This window comes from Pseudophryne corroboree, chromosome 4 (assembly GCF_028390025.1).
Source record: "Pseudophryne corroboree isolate aPseCor3 chromosome 4, aPseCor3.hap2, whole genome shotgun sequence".
In the NCBI taxonomy this organism is placed as follows: Eukaryota; Metazoa; Chordata; class Amphibia; order Anura; family Myobatrachidae; genus Pseudophryne; species Pseudophryne corroboree.
In genome coordinates this window covers 278,512,105-278,537,903 of record NC_086447.1, presented here as the reverse complement: position 1 = coordinate 278,537,903, position 25,799 = coordinate 278,512,105, and the positions used below count along the sequence as shown (strand labels likewise).

General features: G+C 45.4%; 1 protein-coding gene across 1 annotated transcript in view; it reads left to right on the top strand.

Moving 5' to 3' along the window:
* KPNA4 (karyopherin subunit alpha 4) overlaps nucleotides 1-25,471 on the top strand; it is a 129,599-nt gene extending 104,128 nt beyond the window's left edge. Inside the window, exons 15-17 of the mRNA XM_063916168.1 lie at nucleotides 12,152-12,314; nucleotides 12,872-12,966; nucleotides 22,016-25,471. Of these exons, the coding sequence (XP_063772238.1) occupies nucleotides 12,152-12,314; nucleotides 12,872-12,966; nucleotides 22,016-22,114 (357 nt within the window). The 3' untranslated portion in view covers nucleotides 22,115-25,471. The remainder of the gene's footprint in view (nucleotides 1-12,151; nucleotides 12,315-12,871; nucleotides 12,967-22,015) is intronic.
* Nucleotides 25,472-25,799: the final 328 nt, after the last annotated feature.

Below are 25,799 nucleotides of genomic sequence, written 5' to 3'. Positions count from 1 at the left end.
TCCCTGTGTGACTGCTCCCCAGCCTCGCAGGCTGGCATCAGTAGTCACCAGGACCCAGTCCTGAATGCCGAATCTGCGGCCCTCTAGAAGATGAGCACTCTGCAACCACCACAGGAGGGACACCCTTGTCCTTGGTGACAGGGTTATCCGCTGATGCATCTGAAGATGCGATCCGGACCATTTGTCCAGCAGGTCCCACTGGAAAGTTCTTGCGTGGAATCTGCCGAATGGGATTGCATCGTAGGAAGCCACCATTTTACCCAGAACCCTTGTGCATTGATGCACTGAGACTTGGCTCGGTTTTAGGAGGTTCCTGACTAGCTCGGATAACTCCCTGGCTTTCTCCTCTGGGAGAAACACCTTTCTCTAACGTCCTAGTGGATGCTGGGGACTCCGTCAGGACCATGGGGAATAGCGGGCTCCGCAGGAGACAGGGCACATCTAAAAAAGCTTTTAGGTCACATGGTGTGTACTGGCTCCTCCCCCTATGACCCTCCTCCAAGCCTCAGTTAGGTTTTTGTGCCCGTCCGAGAAGGGTGCAATCTAGGTGGCTCTCTTAAAGAGCTGTTTAGAAAAGTTTTTTTTTAGGTTTCATTCAGTGATTCCTGCTGGCAACAGGATCACTGCAACGAGGGACTTAGGGGAGAGATCTCCAACTCACCTGCGTGCAGGATGGATTGGGATCTTAGGCTACTGGACACTGAGCTCCAGAGGGAGTCGGAACACAGGTCAGCCTGGGGTTCGTCCCGGAGCCGCGCCGCCGATCCCCCTTACAGACGCTGAAGAAGACGGCAGAACGGAGGTCCGGAAACAGGCGGCAGAAGACTTCACAGTCTTCATGAAGGTAGCGCACAGCACTGCAGCTGTGCGCCATTGTTGTCACACGGCTCACTGACCTAGTCACGGAGGGTGCAGGGCGCTGCTGGGGGCGCCCTGGGCAGCAATATAAGTACCTTATTGGCAAAATAAATACATCACATATAGCCATTAAGGCTATATGTATGTATTTTAACCCAGGCCAGTTCTTAAAAACCGGGAGAAAAAACCCGCCGAAAAAGGGGCGGAGCTTATTCTCCTCAGCACACAGCGCCATTTTCCCTCACAGAAAGGCTGAGGGGAAGGCTCCCATGCTCTCCCCTGCACTGCACTACAGAAACAGGGTTAAAACAGAGAGGGGGGGCACTGATTTGGCGATATAAATATATATTAAATGCTATAAGGGAGGAACACTTTTATAAAGGTTGTCCCTGTATAATTATAGCATTTTGGTGTGTGCTGGCAAACTCTCCCTCTGTCTCCCCAAAGGGCTAGTGGGTCCTGTCCTCTATCAGAGCATTCCCTGTGTGGGTGCTGTATGTCGGTACGTGTGTGTCGACATGTATGAGAAAAATGTTGGTGAGGAGGCGGAGCAAATTGCCTGTAATGGTGATGTCACTCTCTAGGGAGTCGACACCGGAATGGATGGCTTACTTGTGGAAGTACGTGTTCATGTCAACACGCTGCGAGCCGGTTGACGACATGAGACGACCGGCAAACAAATTAGTACCTGTCCAGGCGTCTCGGACACCGTCAGGGGCTTGTAAAAACGCCCATTTACCTCACGGACACTGACTCCAGTGTCGACGGTGAAGAAACAAACGTATTTTCCTTTAGGGCCACACGTTACATGTTAAGGGCAATGAAGGAGGTGTTACATATTTCTGATACTACAAGTACCACAAATAAGGGTATTTTGTAGGGTGTGAATAAACTACTTGTAGTTTTGCCTGAATCAGATAAATTAAATGAAGTGTGTGATGATACGTGGGGTTCCTCCGATAGAAAGTTATGGGCGGTATACCCTTTCCCGCCAGAAGTAAGGGCGAGTTGGGAAACACACCTTAGGGTGGATAAGGCGCTCACACGCTTATAAAACAAGTGGCGTTACCGTCTCCAGATACGGCCGCCCTCAAGGAGCCAGCTGATAGGAAGCTGAAAAATAGCCTAAGAAGTATATACACACATACTGGTGTTATACTGCGACCAGCAATCGCCTCAGACTGGATGTGCAGCGCTGAGGGGGCTTGGTCGGATTTCCTGACTGAAAATTTTGATACCCTTGACAGGGACAAGATTTTATTGTCTATAGAGCATTTTAAGGATGCATTTCTATATATGCGTGATGCGCAGAGGGATATTTGCATTCTGGCATCAAGAGTAAATGTGATGTCCATATCTGCCAGACGAAGACACGACAGTGGTCAGGTGAGGCAGATTCCAGACGGCACATGGAAGTATTGCCGTATAAAGGGGCGGTCCATCGGACCTGGTGGCCATGGCAACAGCTGAAAAATCCACCTTTTTGTTCCCCGAGTCACATCTCAGCAGAAAAGGACACAGTCTTTTCAGTCTCAGTCCTTTCGTCCCCATACGGGCAGGCGGGCAAAGGCCAGTCATATCTGCCCAGGGGTAGAGGAACGGGAAGAAGACTGCAGCAAGCAGCCCATTCCCAGGAACAGAAGCCCTTCACAGCTTCTGCCAAGTCCGCAGCATGACGCTGGGGCAGTACAAGCGGACTCAGGTGCGGTAGGGGGTCATCTCAAGAGTTTCAGCACGCAGTGGGCTCACTCGCAAGGGGACTCCTGGATCCTACATGTAGTATCCCAGGTGTACATTGGAAATTCGAGACGTCTCTTCCTCACAAGTTCCGGAAGTCTGTTTTACCAACGTCTACCTCCGACAGGGAGGCAGTATTGGAAACAATTCACAGGCTGTATTCCCAGCAGGTGATAATCAAAGTACCCCTCCTACAACAAGGGAGGGGGTATTATTCCACACTATATTGTGGTACTGAAGCCAAACGGCTCGGTGAGATCTGAAATATTTGAACACTTACATACAAGCGTTCAAATCAAGATGGAGTCACTCAGAGCAGTGATAGCGAACCAGGAAGAAGGGGACGAGATGGTGTCACTGGATATCAGGGACATTTACCTACATGTCCAAATTTGCCCTTCTCACCAAGGGTACTTCAGGTTCGTGGTACAGAACTGTCACTATCAGTTCAGACGCTGCCGTTTGGATTGTCCACGGCGCCCCGGGTCTTTACCAAGGTAATGGCCGAAATGATGATTCTTCTTAAAAGAAACTTGGACGCTTTCCTGATAAGGGCAAGGTCCAGAGAACAGTTGGAGGTCGGAGTAGCACTATCTTTAATAGTTCTACGACAGCACGAGTGGATTTTAAATATTCCAAAATCGTAGCTTTTCCGAGGACACGTCTACTGTTCCTAGGGATGATTCTGGACACAGTCCAGAAAAAGGTGTTTCTCCCAGAGGAGAAAGCCAGGGAGTTATCCGAGCTAATCGGGATCCTCCTAAAACCAGGAAAAGTGTCAGTGCATCATTGCACAAGAGTCCTGGTAAAAAATGGTGGCTTATTACGAAGCAATTCCATTCGGCAGATTTCACGCAAGAACTCTTCAGTGGGATCTGCTGGACAAATGGTCCGGATCGCATCTTCAGATGCATCAGCGGATAACCCTATATTCAAGGACAAGGGTGTCTCTCCTGTGGTGATTACAGAGTGCTCATCTTCTAGAGGGCCACAGATTCAGCATTCAGGATTGGATGCTGGTGACCACGGAGGCCAGCCTGAGAGGCTGGGGAGCAGTCACACAGGGAAAAAATTTCCAGGAAAGTGTGATCAAGTCTGGAGAATTCTCTCCACATAGATAGAGCTAAGAGCAAAATTATAAGGCTCTAAACTTAGCAAGACCTCTGCTTCAAGGTCAGCCGGTATTGATCCAGTGGGATAACATCACGGCAGTCGCCCACGTAAACAGAAACGGCGACACAAGAAGCTGGAGGGCAGTGAAAAAACTGCAAGGATTTTTCGCTAGGCGGAAAATCATGTGATAGCACTGTCAGCAGTGTTCTCTCCGGGAGTGGACGACTGGGAAGCAGACTTCCTCAGCAGGCATGACCTCCACCTGGGAGAGTGGGAACTTCATAGGGAAGTTTTTCCGCATGATTGTGAGCCATTGGCAAAGACCAAAGGTGGAAATGATGGCGTCCCGCCCGAACAAAAAACGGGACAGGTATTGCGCCAGGTCATGAGACCTTCAGGCGATAGCTGTGGATGTCCTAGTAACACCGTGGGTGTAACAGTCGGTGTATGTGTTCCCTCCTCTGCTTCTCATAACCAAGGTATTGAGAATTATAAGATATAGAGGAGTATGAACTATACTCGTGACTCCGGATTGGCCAAGAGGGACTTGGTACCCGGAACTTCAAGAGATGCTCACAGAGGACTAAGGGCCTGGGGAGCTAAGAAGGGACTTGCTTCAGCAGGTACCATGTCTATTCCAAGACTTACCGCGGCTGCGTTTGACGGCATGGCGGTTGAATGCCGGATCCTGAAGGAAAAAGGCATTCCATAAGAGGTCATACCTACCCTGGTCAAAGCCAGGAAGGAGGTGACCGCACAACGTCATCACCACAGGTGGTAAAAATATGTTGCGTGGGTGAGGCCAGGAAGGCCCCACGAAGAAAATTCAACTAGGTCGAATTCTACACTTCCTGAAAACAGGAGTGTTTTGAGCCTAAAATTGGGGTTCTTTAAGGTTTTAAGTTTCGGCCCTGTAGAATTTCTTCCGAAAAGAATTGACTTCAGTTCCTGAAGTCCAGATTGTCAAGGGAGTATTGCATATACACCCCTTTTTGTGCCTCTAGTGGCACCGTGGGATCTCAACATAGTGTTGGGATTCCTTAAAATCATATTGGTTTGAACCGCTCAAATCTGTGGATTTGAAATATATCACATGGAAAGTGAACATGCTGTTGACCAATATCTCACATGGACAGTGACCATGCTGTTGGTCCTGGCCTCGGCCAGGCGATTGTCAGAATGGGCGGCTTTGTCTTACAAAAGCCCATATTTAAATTTCCATTCGGACAGGGCAGAACTGGGACTCGTCTCCAGTTTTCTTCCTAAGGGGGTGTCAGGTTTTTCACCTGAAACAACCTATTATGGTGCCTGCGGCTTCTAGGGACTTGGAGGACTCCAGGTTAATAGACGTTGTCAGGACCCTAAAAATATATATATATATATATATAGTTTAGGACGGCTGGAGTCAGAAAGTCTGACTTGCTGTTTATATTGTATGCACCCAACAATATGGGTGCTCCTGCGTCTAAACAGACGATTGCACGTTGGATCTGTAGCACAATCCAACTTGCACATTCTGTGGCAGGCGTGCCACAGCCTAAATCTGTAAAGGCCCACTCCACTAGGAAAGTGGGCGCATCTTGGGCGGCTGCCGAGGGGTCTCGGCATTACAACTTTGCCGAGCAGCTACGTGGTCAGGGGAGAACACGTTTGTAAAATTTTACAAATTTGATACTCTGGCTAAGGAGGACCTGGAGTTCTCTCATTCGGTGCTGCAGAGTCATCCGCACTCTCCCGCCCGTTTGGGAGCTTTGGTATAATCCCCATGGTCCTGACGGAGTCCCCAGCATCCACTAGGACGTTAGAGAAAATAAGAATTTACTTACCGATAATTCTATTTCTCGTAGTCCGTAGTGGATGCTGGGCGCCCATCCCAAGTGCGGATTGTCTGCAATGCTTGTACATAGTTATTGTTACAAAAATCGGGTTATTCTTGTTGTGAGCCATCTTTTCAGAGGCTACTTCGTTTTGTTATCATACTGTTAACTGGGTTCAGATCACAAGTGGTACGGTGTGATTGGTGTGGCTGGTATGAGTCTTACCCGGGATTCAAGATCCTTCCTTATTGTGTACGCTCGTCCGGGCACAGTACCTAACTGAGGCTTGGAGGAGGGTCATAGGGGGAGGAGCCAGTACACACCATGTGACCTAAAAGCTTTTTTAGATGTGCCCTGTCTCCTGCGGAGCCCGCTATTCCCCATGGTCCTGACGGAGTCCCCAGCATCCACTACGGACTACGAGAAATAGAATTATCGGTAAGTAAATTCTTATTTTTTCTGGACTGTGTCCAGGATCATCCCTAGGAACAGAAGACACGTCGTCGGAACCAGGTGCGATTTTGGAATATTGAGAATCCAATCGTGCTGCCGCAACACTACCTGAGATAGTGCTACACCGACCTCCAACTGTTCCCTGGATCTTACCCTTATCAGGGAATTGTCCAAGGAAGGGATAACTAAAATCCACTTCCTTCGAAGGAATATCATCATTTCGGCCATTACCTTGGTAAAGACCCGGGGTGCCGTGTACCATCCATACGGCAGCGTCTGAACTGATAGTGACAGTTCTGTACCATAAACCTGAGGTACCCTTGGTGAGAAGGGTAAATTTTGACATGAAGGTAAGCATCCTTGATGTCCCGAGACATCATGTAGTCCCCTTCTTCCAGGTTCACAATCACTGCTCTGAGTGACTCAATCTTGAATTTGAACCTCTGTACGTAAGTGTTCAAAGATTTTAGATTTAGAATCGGTCTCACCGAGCCGTCCGGCTTCGGTACCACAACAGTGTGGAATAATACCCCGTTCCCTGTTGCAGGAGGGGTATCTTGATTATCACCTGCTGGGAATACAGCTTGTGAATGGCTTCCAAAACTGTCTCCCTGTCAGAAGGAGACATCGGTAAAGCCGACTTTAGGAAACGGCGAGGGGGAGACGTCTCGAATTCTAATTTGTACCCCTGAGATATCACCTGAAGGATCCAGGGGTCTACTTGCGAGTGAGCCCACTGCGCGCTGAAATTCATTGAGACGGGCCCCCCACCGTTACTGATTCTGCTTGTAAAGCCCCAGCGTATACTGAGGGCTTGGCAGAGGCGGGAGAGGGTTTCTGTTCCTGGGAACTGGCTGATTTCTGCAGCCTTTTTCCTCTCCCTCTGTCACGGGGCAGAAATGAGGAACCTTTTGCCCGCTTGTCCACGAAAAGACTGCGCCTGATAATACGGCGTCTTCTCATGTTGAGAGGCGACCTGGGGTACAAACGTGGAATTCCCAGCTGTTGCCGTGGCCACGAGGTCTGAAAGACAGACCCCAAATAACTCCTCCCTTAATAAAGCAATACTTCCAAATGCCGTTTGGAATACGCATCACCTGACCACTGACGTGTCCATAACCCTCTACTGGTAGAAATGGACAACGCGCTTAGACTTGATGCCAGTCGGCAAATATTCCGCTGTGCATCACGCATATATAAAAATGCATCTTTTAAATGCTCTATAGGCAAAAATATACTGTCCCTATCTAGGGTATCAATATTTTCAGTCAGGGAATCCGACCACGCCAACCCAGCACTGCACATCCAGGCTGAGGCGATTGCTGGTCGCAGTATAACACCAGTATGTGTGTAAATACCTTTTAGGATACCCTCCTGCTTTCTATCAGCAGGATCCTTAAGGGCGGCCATCTCAGGCGAAGGTAGAGCCCTTACAAGCGTGTGAGCGCTTTATCCCCCCTAGGGGGTGTTTCCCAACGCACCCTAACCTCTGGCGGGAAAGGATATAATGCCAATAACATTTTAGAAATTATCCGTTGTTATCGGGGGAAACCCACGCATCATCACACACCTCATTTAATTTCTCAGATTCAGGAAAACTACAGGTAGTTTTTCCTCACCGAACATAATACCCCTTTTTTGGTGGTACTCGTATTATCAGAAATGTGTAAAACATTTTTCATTGCCTCAATCATGTAACGTGTGGCCCTACTGGAAGTCACATTCGTCTCTTCACCGTCGACACTGGAGTCAGTATCCGTGTCGGCGTCTATATCTGCCATCTGAGGTAACGGGCGCTTTAGAGCCCCTGACGGCCTATGAGACGTCTGGACAGGCACAAGCTGAGTAGCCGGCTGTCTCATGTCAACCACTGTCTTTTATACAGAGCTGACACTGTCACGTAATTCCTTCCAACAGTTCATCCACTCAGGTGTCGACCCCCTAGGGGGTGACATCACTATTACAGGCAATCTGCTCCGTCTCCACATCATTTTTCTCCTCATACATGTCGACACAAAAGTACCGACATACAGCACACACACAGGGAATGCTCTGATAGAGGACAGGACCCCACTAGCCCTTTGGGGAGACAGAGGGAGAGTTTGCCAGCACACACCAGAGCGCTATATATATACAGGGATAACCTTATATAAGTGTTTTTCCCCTTATAGCTGCTTTATAGTTAATACTGCGCCTAATTAGTGCCCCCCTCTTTTTTTTTTAACCCTTTCTGTAGTGTAGTGACTGCAGGGGAGAGACAGGGAGCTTCCCTCCAACGGAGCTGTGAGGGAAAATGGCGCCAGTGTGCTGAGGAGATAGGCTCCGCCCCTTTTTCGTGGACTTTTCTCCTGCTTTTTTATGGATTCTGGCAGGGGTTAAATGCATCCATATAGCCCAGGAGCTATATGTGATGCATTTTTTTTGCCATCCAAGGTGTTTTTATTGCGTCTCAGGGCGCCTGCCCCCAGCGCCCTGCACCCTCAGTGACCGAAGTGTGAAGTGTGCTGAGAGCAATGGCGCACAGCTGCAGTGCTGTGCGCTACCTTGTTGAAGACAGGACGTCTTCTGCCGCCGATTTTCCGGATCTCTTCTGCCTTCTGGCTCTGTAAGGGGGCCGGCGGCGCGGCTCTGGGACCCATCCAAGCTGGGCCTGTGATCGTCCCTCTGGAGCTAATGTCCAGTAGCCTAAGAAGCCCAATCCACTCTACACGCAGGTGAGTTCGCTTCTTCTCCCCTTAGTCCCTCGATGCAGTGAGCCTGTTGCCAGCAGGTCTCACTGAAAATAAAAAACCTAATCTAAAACTTTCACTAAGAAGCTCAGGAGAGCCCCTAGTGTGCACCCTTCTCGTTCGGGCACAGAGATCTAACTGGGGCTTGGAGGAGGGTCATAGGGGGAGGAGCCAGTGCACACCAGATAGTCCTAAAGCTTTCTTTAGATGTGCCCAGTCTCCTGCGGAGCCGTTATTCCCCATGGTCCTTACGGAGTCCCCAGCATCCACTTAGGACGTTAGAGAAATATATATATATATATATATATATATATATATATATATATATATATATATATATACACACACACACACACACACACACACACACACACACACACACACACACACACACACACACACACATCAAAAAAATTAAGGGAACACTAAAATAACACATCCTAGATCTGAATGAATGAAATATTCTTATTAAATACTTTGTTCTTTACATAGTTGAATGTGCTGACAACAAAATCACACAAAAAGTATCACTGGAAATCAAATTTATTAACCCATGGAGGTCTGGATTTGGAGTCACACTCCATTAAAGTGGAAAAACACACTACAGGCTGATCCAACTTTGATGTAATGTCCTTAAAACAAGTCAAAATGAGTCTCAGTAGTGTGTGTGGCCTCCACGTGCCTGTATGACCTCCCTACAACGCCTGGGCATGCTCCTGATGAGGTGGCGGATGTTCTCCTGAGGGATCTCCTCCCAGACCTGGACTAAAGCACCTGCCAACTCCTGGACAGTCTGTGGTGCAGTGAAGTTGGTGGATGGAGCAAGACATGATGTCCCAGATGTGCTCAATTGGATTCAGGTCTGGGGAACGGGCGGGCCAGTCCATAGCATCAATGCCTTCGTCTTGCAGGGACTGCTGACACACTCCAGCCACATGAGATCTAGCATTGTCTTGCATTAGGAGGAACCCAGGGCCAACCACACCAGCATATGGTCTCACAAGGGGTCTGAGGATCTCATCTCGGTACCTAATGGCAGTCAGGCTACCTCTGGCGAGCACATGGAGGGCTGTGCGGCCCCCCAAAGAAATGCAACCCCACACCATTACTGACCCACTGCCAAACCGGTCATGCTGGAGGATGTTGCAGGCAGCAGAACGTTCTCCTTGGCGTCTCCAGACTGTCACGTCTGTCACATGTGCTCAGTGAGAACCTGCTTTCATCTGTGAAGAGCACAGGGCGCCAGTGGCGAATTTTCTAATCTTGGTGTTCTCTGGCAAATGCCAAACGTCCTGCACGGTGTTGGGCTGTAAGCAGAACCCCCACCTGTGGTTGTCGGGCCCTCATTCCACCCTCATGGAGTCTGTTTCTGATCGTTTGAGTAAACACATGCACATTTGTGGCTTGCTGGAGGTCATTTTGCAGGGCTCTGGCAGTGCTCCTCCTGTTCCTCCTTGCACAAAAGCGGAGGTAGCGGCCCTGCTGCTGGGTTGTTGCCCTCCTACGGCCTCCTCCACGTCTTCTGATGTACTGGCCTGTCTCCTGGTAGCGCCTCCATGCTCTGGACACTACGCTGACACACAGCAAACCTTCTTGCCACAGCTCAGATTGATGTGCCATCCTGGATGAGCTGCACTACCTGAGCCACTTGTGTGGGTTGTAGGGAGGTCATACAGGCACTTGGAGGCCACATACACTGAGCCTCATTTTGACTTGTTTTAAGGACATTACATCAAAGTTGGATCAGCCTGTAGTGTGTTTTTCCACTTTAATTTTGAGTGTGACTCCAAATCAGACCTCCATGGGTTAATAAATTTGAGTTCCATTGATAATTTTTGTGTGATTTTGATGTCAGCACATTCAACTATGTAAAGTATTTAATAAGAATATTTCATTCATTCAGATCTAGGATGTGTTGTTTTAGTGTTCCCTTTATTTTTTTGAGGTGTGTGTGTGTGTGTGTGTGTGTGTGTGTGTGTGTGTGTGTGTATATATATATATATATATATATATATATATATATATATATATATATATATATATATATATATAATGTGTGTGTGTGTATGTCGATTATCTTTACAGGAATAAAAGCTATACCTTGTACACACTTAGAATACACTTTACCATGGAGCCGCTGCGGCCGCTAAACCTAGTACACACGCTACGTACTTTATACACTGTTTGCGTACGGAGTCCCGTATCACTGTACGGACTTAGCATACAAACGCCGCGCTGGGGGTACAAAGTACACACAGCGCGCACACACCCAGAGATGCACTTTAAACTATCACAGTAATGCAATGCAATGCTATTACACTTTAAACCTTATGCAGCAATGCAGTGTGATGCTATTACACTTTAAACCTTAGCAGGGCAATGAGCACACGACACCAATTGTGATTAACCGCTGGGTTCCGACACCACAGTGGATTATTTCTGAAAGGGGGTTTACAATACAAATTATACACTACAATACAAGACTATATATATATATATATATATATATATATATATATATATATATATATATATAACAGAATAATGGCTACAGTCAATGTACATACGTGAGAATATTCACGTGCGCTTCCTGGTCCAGTCCTCCGTAATCAAATAGATAACGTTGTGAGTCTTGTGTCTGGCCGGCCTGCAGCAGGCTTTATTTATACAAGTCTTCCAAAAGCAATACAATGGATACTGTAATCCCTTTGTCCATTGGACACAGGGATGCACTTTTACAGTACAGGAGAGGTCATAGGTTGATTTGAAAAGGTAGGCGATGTCTTTCTCAACTGCTCTTGTGGGTGGTCTCCTCTGGATTCCCGCCGCATACATAATATACAGTAAATACAGTTTATATCTATATTCTACTTCTGCACATAACTATCCGCAGGAACATGCGATCTTCCGCAGACCAACACCGGAATGTTTCCCTTAAAATACCCTACAGCTGGATACCAAATACCACCTTATAACCTTAGTCTGTCCCCTCTTATCCTGTAAAGGTGAATCCCTTTGTTCTGCAACCATTTAAACAGCTATAACTTTCTGATGTGGTGCAAGGAGACTGTGTACTATTTGGATTAAATATGTAATGTGTTCTGATGGCCCTCCATGCGTACACAAACTCTGCCGTAAATACCCATACCACGCGCCGATGCGCAGGACCGCGGGAGCGACCGTACGCAAAGTGCGTACATGTGCACGCACTGCAGAACAAGTGCACGCGCAGTGGGCATGTGTGCAGTTTATACGTGCTGTGTGTTCTGCATTATTTTTCGACTTTGACTCTATATATATATATATATATATATATATATATATAATTTATTTATTTATTTATTTTTATTTTATTTTATTTTTTTAATTTTTTTTTTTGTTATGTTTATATTTAGGGTTCGCCACCAACACTAACTGATAAATGTAACTGTCTTCACTCCCTAGGTTGCGTATCTTATCCAACAAAATGTGATTCCTCCATTCTGCAATCTTTTGACTGTAAAAGATGCACAAGTCATACAAGTAGTGTTGGATGGTTTAAGCAACATTTTAAAAATGGCCGATGACGAAGCGGAGACCATAGCCAATCTGATTGAGGAGTGTGGAGGTATGTTGCTTTTTCAGACCAGTGTTCATTTATTAATGGATTTTCACAGAAGCCACAGTACTGACTTACCCATAGTGAGGTACAGAAATGTCTGCAGCCAGTTGGCTCTAATAAAGTTTATAATGCATGGAATATATAGCCTTCTGAACTTTAGACTGAGAGGTTTCTTTAAAACAAAAAAAACACAAACAAAAAAAGTTAGTCCACCCTTGCCCCTACAATTTGTGTGAAATAGGTTTCTCATTGCAGCTTCAAAATCATGAAAGTTTTCAAAATTATTCATGGTCTTTAAATAGAACGTTAAGTTGGATGAAAAGAGGTTACAATGTGTGGTTTGTTTTTTTTTCCAAATGTAAGATATTGCATCACTGGATGAAAAACCTTACTCTTTGCTACTGTTACAGTTAATTGGCAGTTTAATTATATGTAAAGTTGAACTCTTCAAGGTTCATTGGTACCAAAATAAAGAGAACCTTTTTTATTCTTTCTACGTTGATCACATATTGTAGTCTGGTAGACGTTGCTACATGCAGTAACTTTCCAATGTTTCTAAATAGGCCTGGAAAAAATTGAACAGCTGCAAAGCCACGAGAATGAAGATATCTACAAACTGGCTTTTGAAATAATTGACCAGTTTTTCTCATCAGATGATGTAAGTTCAGTATTTGTTTTTTTTTGTTCTCCTTATTAAAGATCATGGTTATGTTACAGGATTACAATAAATGCATACAGTAAAAAAATTTATTTTGGTTATAGGAAATGGTATTCATCAAGTTTACACCAAATCCAGCATCCTAAAATTGTTAGCTTTGCTTGTTTAGTGAGTTTCAAAAGCTCTGTGAGTGAATAACATCCATCTTTATTGGTCTATTTGTTAACTAGCTCATGAGTTTTGTTCCTCATTTTTTTGTTTTTTGCAAATAGGTGTCCCCAGTACAGGAAACTTACCGTAACACCTGTAAATACATGAGTTTATCTCAGAGCAAATTCTTGCAGAGGCAAAGAGTACTGGTAGATTTGTGCTGTCCTCAGCACCTGTTAGGCTATATACACACTAGTACGATGTGTGCCACATGCGATAATGTATACAATGTCCCGCCATACGATATCTGGCATACACACTATACAATGAAACAATACGATAAGATGAAATTATATCTTATGGGACTGGAGTTGTTTTTAAGGGAGCACAAGGAGAAGGGTGGTCCAGGTTGACGTCAACGCCCTCAAATCATATGGTTGTGTGGGTATGCTACAAAAGGACATGATATTGCACATTGCACCATCAAGACTGCATGCAGGTCAGATGTTGGCTAGCAAATGCGACCAGCAAGTTCACACGTCATGATAAATCGTATGTACACACTGTGCGATATTGTATTGCCATCATGCAGTATCAGGAATATTGTATGCAATATCTGTGTGTATGTGCATGCACCAGTGGTCTTTTGAAGCAGGTTGTCAGTTGCCAATGCATGCAGCTCAATCCCAGCAGAGCAGATTGTTTGTCATTCTGATCGTTTGAGTATATACACTGAGCTTTGTTACAATCTCGTTTGTCAGGGCGTTCAAGGGAAATTGCTTATCTTCCACATTTGTTCAAGTCTCCCAGTATGTATGGGCATCTAGTATTTGTTAGTGGACATTAGTTTTGTGGTCTTAACCACTTGCCTGGCATGCGACAATGCCTGCATATGCTTTATCTGACCTCTCGACAGGTCCTCTTCCCCCCCCCCGCCCCCCCCAGCGGCTGCAGACAATAGCAGCCGCTGGGATAGTGTAAATAATCCTCCTATGTGTACCTGGTGGCTGCCCCATCGGTTTAAGCGGAAATTCGCAATGTTCCTGTGGTACCAACCAATGTTCCGATGTTTGGGGGAATATTTTTTCTCCAACTATCGCAAATTTTTTTTTTAGTAAAATCATTTTGGATAACATTAAATTGATCTTCACCTAATTCACTTATTTAAAAAAAAAAAAAATGATAATTTCTGATCGTTTTTTGAGAGAAAAAATTCAGTTAAAGTAAAGACTTGTAAACATTGTTAGCGAGTATTTGTAGGCTGTGAGGTACCTTCACATCCAAACATAAATCCATGGGACTCAAGTTAGTAAGGGTATGCATCTTATTTGACCCTTTTTCAATCCATAATCCTATAACATGGAAGGAAGCCTTGTTCCCAATTCCATATGTAACAAGGAGCCACTGATTATAGGTGTTTGACAGCTGTTACATTGTAAAATGTAGCTGAAATAAGCCCCATAACAGGGCTCCTGTGTGGCTGATGCTACCTCCCTCCCCCGAGTGCATTCTGAGAGGGCCATGACCAGAGCAGTGAGACTCTGACTGGAGTGTCTTAAGGACTCTCCCAGCAGTCTTACAGGCCGCAGGGTACGTGGCTTTAGTACCATCGGACGCTCCAGGTGGCACTACAGCAGCTACACTGGGTGCTGTTCAAGGCATCCTGCCAGCCAGATGCAGAGTGTCTGCTACTATGCTGTCCCAGGCCACTGTGCTCTTTGTGACGGCTTCGCTCGCACGCACCTAGTTACAGCCTGGCAGAAAAAAAATCTCTGCGCATGCGCAACCATTGAATATAAGGTAACCATTGGCTTCCTTCAGAGTCTCTAAACAGGAGTATGATTGTGGGAATTCTTGAATCAAAAATCACTTGGCTAATGATAGACTTTTCTACATAACTTTGGTGGTAATTCAGTTCAGTGCGATATGAATAGCAACCAGAAGGTGGTCCTGTAGCTATTTAGTTGTCCCCATCGCATCGTGTGCTTAGTTAGGAAATGCCAGATACCGCGCCTTAAGCCAGGGGTTTTATTTGCAGTCACCAGTTGTTTGAGATTTAATTGCCAGCTGCAATGCTGTTGTCGTACACACTAAGGCAGAAAACAGCAGCATGGCATTGGTTTGGTCAGATTTCCGCTCCCACCTCAGGAGGGAAGCAAGCAGAAATCCTCTAATACCCCTTTCAGACATAGGAACCGGGAATTTCCCTGCTTCAGACCCGGGATTTCTCGAACGTCCTAGTGGATGCTGGGGACTCCGTCAGGACCATGGGGAATAGCGGCTCCGCAGGAGACAGGGCACAAAAGCAAGCTTTTAGGATCACATGGTGTGTACTGGCTCCTCCCCCCATGACCCTCCTCCAAGCCTCAGTTAGGTTTTTGTGCCCGGCCGAGAAGGGTGCAATCTAGGTGGCTCTCTTAAAGAGTTACTTAGAAAAAGTTTTTAGGTTCTTTATTTTCAGTGAGTCCTGCTGGCAACAGGCTCACTGCATCGAGGGACTTAGGGGAGAGATTTTCAACTCACCTGCGTGCAGGATGGATTGGATTCCTAGGCTACTGGACATAGCTCCAGAGGGAGTCGGAACACAGGGCTCGCCCTGGGGTTCGTCCCGGAGCCGCGCCGCCGACCCCCCTTGCAGACGCTGAAGATGAAGAGGTCCGGAACCAGGCGGCAGAAGACTCTGTCTTCATCAGGTAGCGCACAGCACTGCAGCTGTGCGCCATTGTTGTCGGCACACTTCACACAGCGGTCACGGAGGGTGCAGGGCGCTGGAGGGGGGCGCCCTGGGCAGCAATGTATAATACCTGTATGGCGAAAAATACATCACATATAGCCCTTGAGGCTATATGGATGTATTTAACCCCTGCCAGATATCTAAAACTCCGGAGAAGAAGCCTGCCGAAAAGGGGGCGGGGCCTATTCTCCTCAGCACACAGCGCCATTTTCCCTCACAGAAAGGCTGGTGGGAAGGCTCCCATGCTCTCCCCTGCACTGCACTACAGAAACAGGGTTAAAACAGAGAGGGGGGGCACTGATTTGGCGATATGTATATATATATTAAAATGCTATAAGGGAGGAACACTTATATAAAGGTTGTCCCTGGATAATTATAGCGTTTTGGTGTGTGCTGGCAAACTCTCCCTCTGTCTCCCCAAAGGGCTAGTGGGTCCTGTCCTCTATCAGAGCATTCCCTATGTGTGTGCTGTATGTCGGTACGTGTGTGTCGACATGTATGAGGAAAATATTGGTGAGGAGGCGGAGCAAATTGCCTGTAATGGTGATGTCACTCTCTAGGGAGTCGACACCGGAATGGATGGCTTATTTATGGAAATTACGTGACAATGTCAACACGCTGCAAGCCGGTTGACGACATGAGAGGGCCGGCGAACAAATTAGTATCTGTCCAGGCGTCTCAAACACCGTCAGGGGCTGTAAAATGCCCATTTACCTCAGTCGGTCGACACAGACCCAGACACGGACACTGATTTCAGTGTCGACGGTGAAGAAACAAACGTATTTTCTTTTAGGGCCACACGTTAAGGGCAATGAAGGAGGTGTTACATATTTCTGATACTCCAAGTACCACAAAAAAGGGTATTATGTGTGAGGTGAAAAAACTACCTGTAGTTTTTCCTGAATCAGATAAATTAAATGAAGTGTGTGATGATGCGTGGGTTTCCCCCGATAGAAAATTATTGGCGGTATACCCTTTCCCGCCAGAAGTTAAGGCGCGGTGGGAAACACCCCTCAGGGTGGATAAGGCGCTCACACGCTTATCAGAACAAGTGGCGGTACCATCTACGGATAGGGCCGTACTTAAGGAGCCAGCTGATAGGAGGCTGAAAAATATCCTAAAAAGTATACACACACATGCTGGTGTTATACTGCGACCAGCGATCGCCTCAGCCTGGATGTGCAGAGCTGAGGTGGCTTGGTCGGATTCCCTGACTAAAAATATTGATACCTTTGACAGGGACAGTATTTTATTGACTATAGAGCATTTAATTGATGCATTTCTATATATGCGAGATGCGCAGAGGGATATTTGCACTCTGGCATCAAGAGTAAATGCGATGTCCATATCTGCAAGAAGATGTTTATGGACACGACAGTGGTCAGGTGATGCAGATTCCAAACGGCACAAAGATGTATTGCCGTATAAAGGGGAGGAGTTATTTGGGGTCGGTCCATGGGACCTGGTGGCCAGGGCAACTGCTGGAAAATCCACCGTTTTTTACCCTAAGTCACATCTCTGCAGAAAAAGACACCGTCTTTTCAGCCTCAGTCCTTTCGTCCCTATCTGCCCAGGGATAGAGGAAAGGGAAGAAGACTGCAGCAGGCAGCCCATTCCCAGGAACAGAAGCCCTCCACCGCTTCTACCAAGTTCTCAGCATGACGCTGGGACCGTACAGGACCCCTGGATCCTACAAGTAGTATCCAAGGGGTACAGATTGGAATGTCGAGAGGTTTCCCCCCTCGCAGGTTCCTGTAGTCTGCTGTACCAATGTCTCCCTCCGACAGGGAGGCAGTATTGAAAACAATTCACAAGCTGTATTCCCAGCAGGTGATAATAAAATTACCCCTCCGACAACAAGGAAAGGGGTATTACTCCACACTATATGGTGGTACTGAAGGCTAGGTGAGACCTATTCTAAATCTGAAAAATTTGAACACTTACAAGGGTTCAAATCCAGATGGAGTCACTCAGAGCAGTGATAGCAAAGAACAAGGGGACTATATGGTGTCCCGGGACATCAGGGATGTTTACCTCCATGTCCCAAAATTTGCTTTTTCTCACCAAGGGTACCTCAGGTTCGTGGTACAGAACTGTCACTATCAGTTTCAAGACGATGCCGTTGGATTGTCCAAGGCACCCCGGGTCCTTACCAAGGTAATGACCGAAAGGAGGATTCGTCTTCAAAGAAAATGGACGACCTCCTGATAAGAACAAGGTCCAGAGAACAGTTGGAGGTCGGAGTAGCACTATCTCAAGTAGTTCTACGACAGCACGGGTGGATTCTAAATATTCCAAAACCGCAGTTGTTCCGACGACACGTCTGCTGGTCCTAGGGATGATTCTGGACACAGTCCAGGAAAAGGTGTTTCTCCCAGAGGAGAAAGCCAGGGAGTTATCCGAGCTAATCGGGATCCTCCTAAAACCAGGAAAAGTGTCAGTGCATCATTGCACAAGAGTCCTGGTAAAAATGGTGGCTTATTACGAAGCGCTTCCATTCGGCAGATTTCACGCAAGAACTCTTCAGTGGGATCTGCTGGACAAATGGTCCGGATCGCATCTTCAGATGCATCAGCGGATAACCCTATATCCAAGGACAAGGGTGTCTCTCCTGTGGTGATTACAGAGTGCTCATCTTCTAGAGGGCCGCAGATTCGGCATTCAGGATTGGATGCTCGTGACCACGGAGGCCAGCCTGAGAGGCTGGGGAGCAGTCACACAAGGAGTGTGATCAAGTCTGGAGAATTCTCTCCACATAAATATACTGGAGCTAAGAGCAAATTTATAATGCTCTAAGCTTAGCAAGACCTCTGCTTCAAGGTCAGCCGGTATTGATCCAGTGGGATAACATCACGGCAGTCGCCCACGTAAACAGAAAGGGCGGCACAAGAAGCAGGAGGGCAGTGGCAAAACTGCAAGGATTTTTCGCTAGGCGGAAAATCATGTGATAGCACTGTCAGCAGTGTTCATTCCGGGAGTGGACGACTGGGAAGCAGACTTCCTCAGCAGGCACGACCTCCACCCGGGAGAGTGGGAACTTCATCGGGAAGTTTTCCGCATGATTGTGAACCGTTGGGAAAGACCAAAGGTGGACATGATGGCGTCCCGCCCGAACAAAAAATGGGACAGGTATTGCGCCAGGTCACGAGACCTTCAGGCGATAGCTGTGGACGTCCTGGTAACACCGTGGGTGTAACAGTCGGTGTATGTGTTCCCTCCTCTGCTTCTCATAACCAAGGTATTGAGAATTATAAGACATAGAGGAGTAAGAACTATACTCGTGGCTCCGGATTGGCCAAGAGGGACTTGGTAACCGGAACTTCAAGAGATGCTCACAGAGGACTAATGGCCTCGGGAGCTAAGAAGGGATTTGCTTTCAGCAAGTACCATGTCTGTTCCAAGAGGAACCGTGGCATCGGCCTTTAAGAAAGGACCTGCTCCAGCAGGGACCTTGTCTGTTCCAAGACTTACCGCGACTGCGTTTGACGGCATGGCGGTTTGAACGCCGGATCCTAAGGGAAAAGGCATTCCGGAAGAGGTCATACCTACCCTGGTCAAAGCCAGGAAGGAGGTGACCGCACAACGTTATCACCACATGTGGTAAAAATATGTTGCGTGGGTGAGGCCAGGAAGGCCCCACGAAAAAAATTTCAACTAGGTCGATTTCTGCACTTCCTGCAAACAGGAGTGTCTATGAGCCTCAAATTGGGGTCCATTAAGGTTCAAGTTTCGGCCCTATAGATTTTCTTCCAAAAAGAATTGGCTTCAGTTCCTGAAGTCCAGACGTTTGTCAAGGGAGTATTGCATATACAGCCCTTGTGTGCCTCCAGTGGCACCGTGGGATCTCGACGTAGTGTTGGGATTCCTCAAATCATATTGGTTTGAACCACTCAAATCTGTGGATTTGAAATATCTCACATGGAAAATGACCATGCTGTTGGCCCTGGCCTCGGCCAGGCGATTGTCAAAATTGGCGGCTTTGTCTTACAAAAGCCCATATTTGATTTTCCATTCGGACAGGGCAGAACTGCGGACTCGTCCCCAGTTTCTTCCTAAGGTGGTGTCAGCGTTTCACCTGAAACAACCTATTGTGGTGCCTGCGGCTACTAGGGACTTGGAGGACTCCAAGTTGCTAGACGTTGTCAGGGCCCTGAAAAAAAAAAAAATATATATATATATATATATATATATATATATATATATATATATATATATATATATATATATATATATATATATATATATATATATATATATATATATATATATAATTCCAGGACGGCTGGAGTCAGAAAGTCTGACTTGCTGTTTATATTGTAGGCACCCAAAAAGTTGGGTGCTCCTGCTTCTAAGCAGACTATTGCTCGTTGGATTTGTAGTACAATTCAGCTTGCACATTCTGTGGCAGGCCTGCCACAGCCAAAATCTGTAAATGCCCATTCCACAAGGAAGGTGGGCTCATCTTGGGCGGCTGCCCGAGGGGTCTCGGCTTTACAACTTTGCCGAGCAGCTACTTGGTCAGGGGCAAACACGTTTGCTAAATTCTACAAATTTGATACCCTGGCTGAGGAGGACCTGGAGTTCTCTCATTCGGTGCTGCAGAGTCATCCGCACTCTCCCGCCCGTTTGGGAGCTTTGGTATAATCCCCATGGTCCTGACGGAGTCCCCAGCATCCACTAGGACGTTAGAGAAAATAAGATTTTACTTACCGATAAATCTATTTCTCATAGTCCGTAGTGGATGCTGGGCGCCCATCCCAAGTGCGGATTGTCTGCATTACTTGTACATAGTTATTGTTACAAAAAAATCGGGTTATTATTGTTGTGAGCCATCTTTTTCAGAGGCTACTTCATTGTTATCATACTGTTAACTGGGTTCAAATCACAAGTTGTACGGTGTGATTGGTGTGGCTGGTATGAGTCTTACCCGGGATTCAAGATCCTTCCTTATTGTGTACGCTCGTCCGGGCACAGTACCTAACTGAGGCTTGGAGGAGGGTCATGGGGGGAGGAGCCAGTACACACCATGTGATCCTAAAAGCTTGCTTTTGTGCCCTGTCTCCTGCGGAGCCGCTATTCCCCATGGTCCTGACGGAGTCCCCAGCATCCACTACGGACTATGAGAAATAGATTTATCGGTAAGTAAAATCTTATTTTTCACCTCTGAAAAATCCCGGGTTTTTGCTGAGACCCCTTTCACACTAAACCTGAGACCTGGGAAATTCCCGGGTCGACCCCTTTCAGACATAAGCCTGGTCTACCCTGGCAGCCAGGTCAGACCAGGCTACTCTATTGTCACATGTCTTAAACACACACACACACACAGACGTCACACTCGTACATTTACACACACGTCTCACACATACACATGTCACACTCAAACACACACATACATGTAATATACACACACACATGCCAAATTTATTTATATATATATATATATATATATATATATATATATATATATATATATATATATATATATATATATATATATATTATACTCACACTCACTCCAACAGGCCGCCTCTCTGTTTTGTGGCTGCGCTGGCTGCTTCAGCTGCTCACAGCAGCACGGACTGCAGCAGCCGGCGCACGCCCCCTCTGAACTCCGGCCCCCTCCAGCCAGCCCCGCCAATCAGGTGCGACCTGGGAGTAAATTCCTGGGTTGCACCTTTCAGACCTAAGCCGGGTTGTCTTCCCGGGACTTGAGTCCCAGGAAAAACCCAGGTGAATTGCAGGGTTGGCGACCCGGATCACATTCCCGGGTCGGTGCCTTTCAGACATACCGAATTCCCGGGTTGATGCGCGTTCATGTGCAAAATCCCGGGAATTTGGAGCATGTCTGAAAGGGGTATTGGCTTAACAGGGCGGTCAATTGAATAGCTACAGGACCTCCCTCATGGCGCTTTTCATGTCGCGCTGAATTGAAATGCACCTTTGGATTTTTAAGTCTGATATCTTTCATTATGTTTATTTTATATTTAAAATAAGCTTAAAATAAATGTTTTTTTGTTAAGAGTATTGATTTGACCTGTTAAAGCCATTGGGCTGCAGCAATTTAGCAAGTGTCGTATTATGAATGTATACATATCATGGAGATGTCCTATTTTACAGATTCCATTCTTACTGAAAAGTGTTCTCATTTTTCTTTTCTCTCTAAAGATTGATGAAGATTCTAGCCTTGTTCCTGAGACAATACAAGGTGGAACATTCAATTTCAATTCATCTGCCAATGTACCAGCAGAAGGGTTCCAGTTTTAGGAAGACTGGTTGGAAGTTAGGTACAGTGCAGCACTGAAAACTGGTTTGATCCATCAAGCTTGGCTCATGGGATCTGCTGCTGCATTAAATCGGAGACAGAAATGTGCGGACTTCATTTGGATGACAGTACATACCGAATGATGTCAAGATGGCGAGTGGGTGCGAGTGAGAATGAGTGGCAAATGTAATGAAAACTTCACACCGAATGCTTATATAGGGTTGTGCAGCGTAAAAAGGGCTACAGGTCAAAGATCTTCAGTGCCTGAGAGGGATCCATTGATCTAACTGAGAAAATGAGGAAAATGCACTACTATCATCATCAAGCCTTGTAAGCATTAAAGAAACACATGGGTAGGATGCCCACATAAGTCCAAGGAGAAAAAGCCCAGGCCTTGCTAAGAAGCTCCGTATGAATGGACAGCATTGAATGAATGTCTGGACACAGTGTTGTGGAGCCAGGCTCATTTTACAAATGTGAGGCAATTCACTCATGAAGCAGACTCCCAGTCCAGGAGTGGCGTGTGTACGAGAGTATGGGTGTGGTGCTGTATGTGGACGCATGCAAGCTTGAATCGCCTTCAGGGGGTTGATACTAAACCTAGAAAATCACAATAAGTTCAAAAGTGTTACCTTACACTGGACATGAAAACAAAGACCGGTATAGCAGCAGATTTTGATTTACTCCTGCAGCCTGTGTGCTTTCTTTTACTTTTTTTTTTTTTGGGTTATTTTAGTTTCCAACTAACTTGTATGGCTTGTATATTTTTTTTAAGTTGCTTATAAAATGAGGAAAATTGAAGGCAACCCTGTTCATTTGCACCAGATGAATGTTTGATGTTATGCAAACTGTTCCATATCATCAAAGCTGATTTCGTGTACAAAAAAAAATCTGCATGAAAACCAGATTGTCCCAAACTTTTTTTCCCCCATCCCACCCTTCCCCCAAATACAGAAGTTGCCATACATAAAAAGGTAGAGATGTTTATGTGGTTAAAAAAATAAAAAGCAATCCTTTCATTTTCAAAGATAACATAAATATAGTAGCATGTGGCAATGGACAGCATAGTTTATTTTTTAGATACATTATGTTGAGTCTTGTACAGATGTTTAAGTTGTGGTAGAAGCTGTGCTGTGTTTCAATCCTATTTGTTTTCGATCATTTGTTTTCTATGAAAATGATATGGACACTTCTAAAATGATATTTGGTGCATATGTACTGCTACGTTCAGATTATTAGGAGGTGTGGTGTACAAATTGCTTCATGGTTTCAACACCCTTAATATGCCTAGGCAGTTTCATTGTTTTAGACTTTTTATCTTTAGATGTAGGCAGCCATGAACAATCTATTTTGAGCCACTTTAGGGAGAACTTTGTATCTTTTTAGAACTTGCATTGACTACATGCAAGTGACTCTTAATTGGAAGACTGCCTCTTTACGAGGTAATGCACACTAAATTTAAAAGCAACATGAAGGAATTTGTATAAATATCAGAACTCTTTTATAAGGTGGCTCATTGTAGGAAATGCTGTGCCTTCCCCATTCAGCACAGTGTTGCATGAACAGCAAGTTGCTATGATAATACATAAAGTTAGCCACCATTAGCATCAATATCTATCTTTTGTGTTTAAAGTTAACTGGTTAATTCTAAAACACTGTAGAATGGATACAATTATTTTGTGATTTATAACTTTGTTGGATTAGAGTATTTTTGCAGCATTCCTTGTCATCTGAAACATGGTTACAGTTTAAAACTAGAAACAAAAGAAAACTAGCTTGTAAATTTAATGTAGAAAGCAAGCTAGGCTGTCATGGGGAAATAAAGAGTAATCCTTAAGACACCATTTTTGAATGCTTTTGGTCTTCTTCTTTTTTTTTCTTTTTCTTTTGTTTTTGTATTTTTTTTTTTGTCTCCCAAGACTAAATTATGTCCTGCGAACATTGTACAAAACCTTTTTTGAAGAGGCTACAAATGAATTTCAGGTAAATTTTTACACATTAGAGCAACACTTCATCAGGCGCAAATCCTCTTATTTGCTGATGTCTAGCCAAATGTTGACTTAATGAAACCCAGAATGTGGCTGCTGTATAGTTTGCCTCATTTTATACCCTAGTATTTTCCAGTAATTGGTCCCCATTGTCAGGTTTGGCAATGTGTTCATTGTATGCTAATTACTCCTCAAAAGATAATTTCGTGTTCATCCCCCAAAGCCCAGAGGATGTGCTCCTACACAGTTATTATGATGTGTTGCACCCTAAAGGCTGAGTCCTATAACATGCTTGTAGTGTACGCTATAGGTGTAATATCTCTCGAGGCAGTAATGGTAGGCTTTGTTGGTGTAAGATTAATGGGGCTTGTAACAGTATTCCCCTATTGAGAGGGGTTGTAGTTATGTGACCGGCGGTCAGGAACACGCCTATCACAATACCGGCACCTACATCCTGAACCCGCACTATCCCTACGGTCGGCATGCCAATCAACAGGGACTATTCCCACTCGTGGGTGTCCACGACACTTACCGAGTGGGAATAGAACCTGTAGGGAACCACAGAGCTCATTATCGCACACATTGTCTAGTGTGCATGGTGCTTTACAAGAGGACTGGAAATTAGTGTTTTGCCTATTTGTTTATCTTGATTGACACTATGGCATAAATATGTCAGAAAACTACATGAGCGGAGCCCTAGGTATTTAGGTGTTCTTTAATGGAGTAATTGGCATGCACTGCCAGAGAAACTGACATATTTAAATAGGATTCAAATCATTAAACATTCTGATAAGCTGTGGTATGTACTGTGCAGCTGCAGCTCCGGGTTTGACTCTGGGAGGTATTCAGTTGACAATTTCCATGTGGCCAATGCATGTTAGCTCCTGTGTTACGTGCCTGGAGTTATGGAATTAGCTTGCACAGTTAGCGTCAGAGGGTGCACTTAATGTTTATTATCCTTGCGGCGCTTGAGGCTTACTGTGCTGGGTAGTGTTAGTAATTCAATAGTTGAGCGCAGTGCTGCAGCTATGCGGTAAATTCCACAACTAATTTAATCTGGTCCTTATTGTATCTGTGGCATACACACTTTAAATAACCACTATGGTTATTTGAAGCGCAATTCATCTTGGTGATGTCCGTAATAGGTAAGTTGTGGTCATTGGCTTAGCCCACGATGACTGCCTTCACTTATCTGTTGGTAATGTACAGCTGGGTTTTGTGACAAGTCATTTGTATTTGCAAGTTGTACATTACCACACTTTCAGGTCTCTGCAAATTGATTTGGCTAAAGCCTGTGACAAAAATATGCAGACTGCTGCAGATTTCAAATTAATGGCATCACAAATAAACATTACAGGTGTTTTACATTTACTTTCTAGTTGCCTCATTTACTTTCTAGTTGCCTCTACTTGTCTCCTGTGAGGAAGATTATGTAATCCACACAATGAGAATATGGGATTCTGCATTTTAAAAGTATCTTAAAATCTGTTAAGTACACCCAACTGCCTTTTTCTTTTAAATATCAGTCGTAAAATGTCATTATTGATCAGACCAATTGTGTGTGTAATAAATATATATAATCAGAAAAGTGAAGGCAGCACTCAGCAGACGATTTCCAGATATTTAAAAGTCCTTTATTGATCCGAGTACTTTCAAGGACACAGACTCTTCATCAGGGACAACAGCATGTAAGCACATA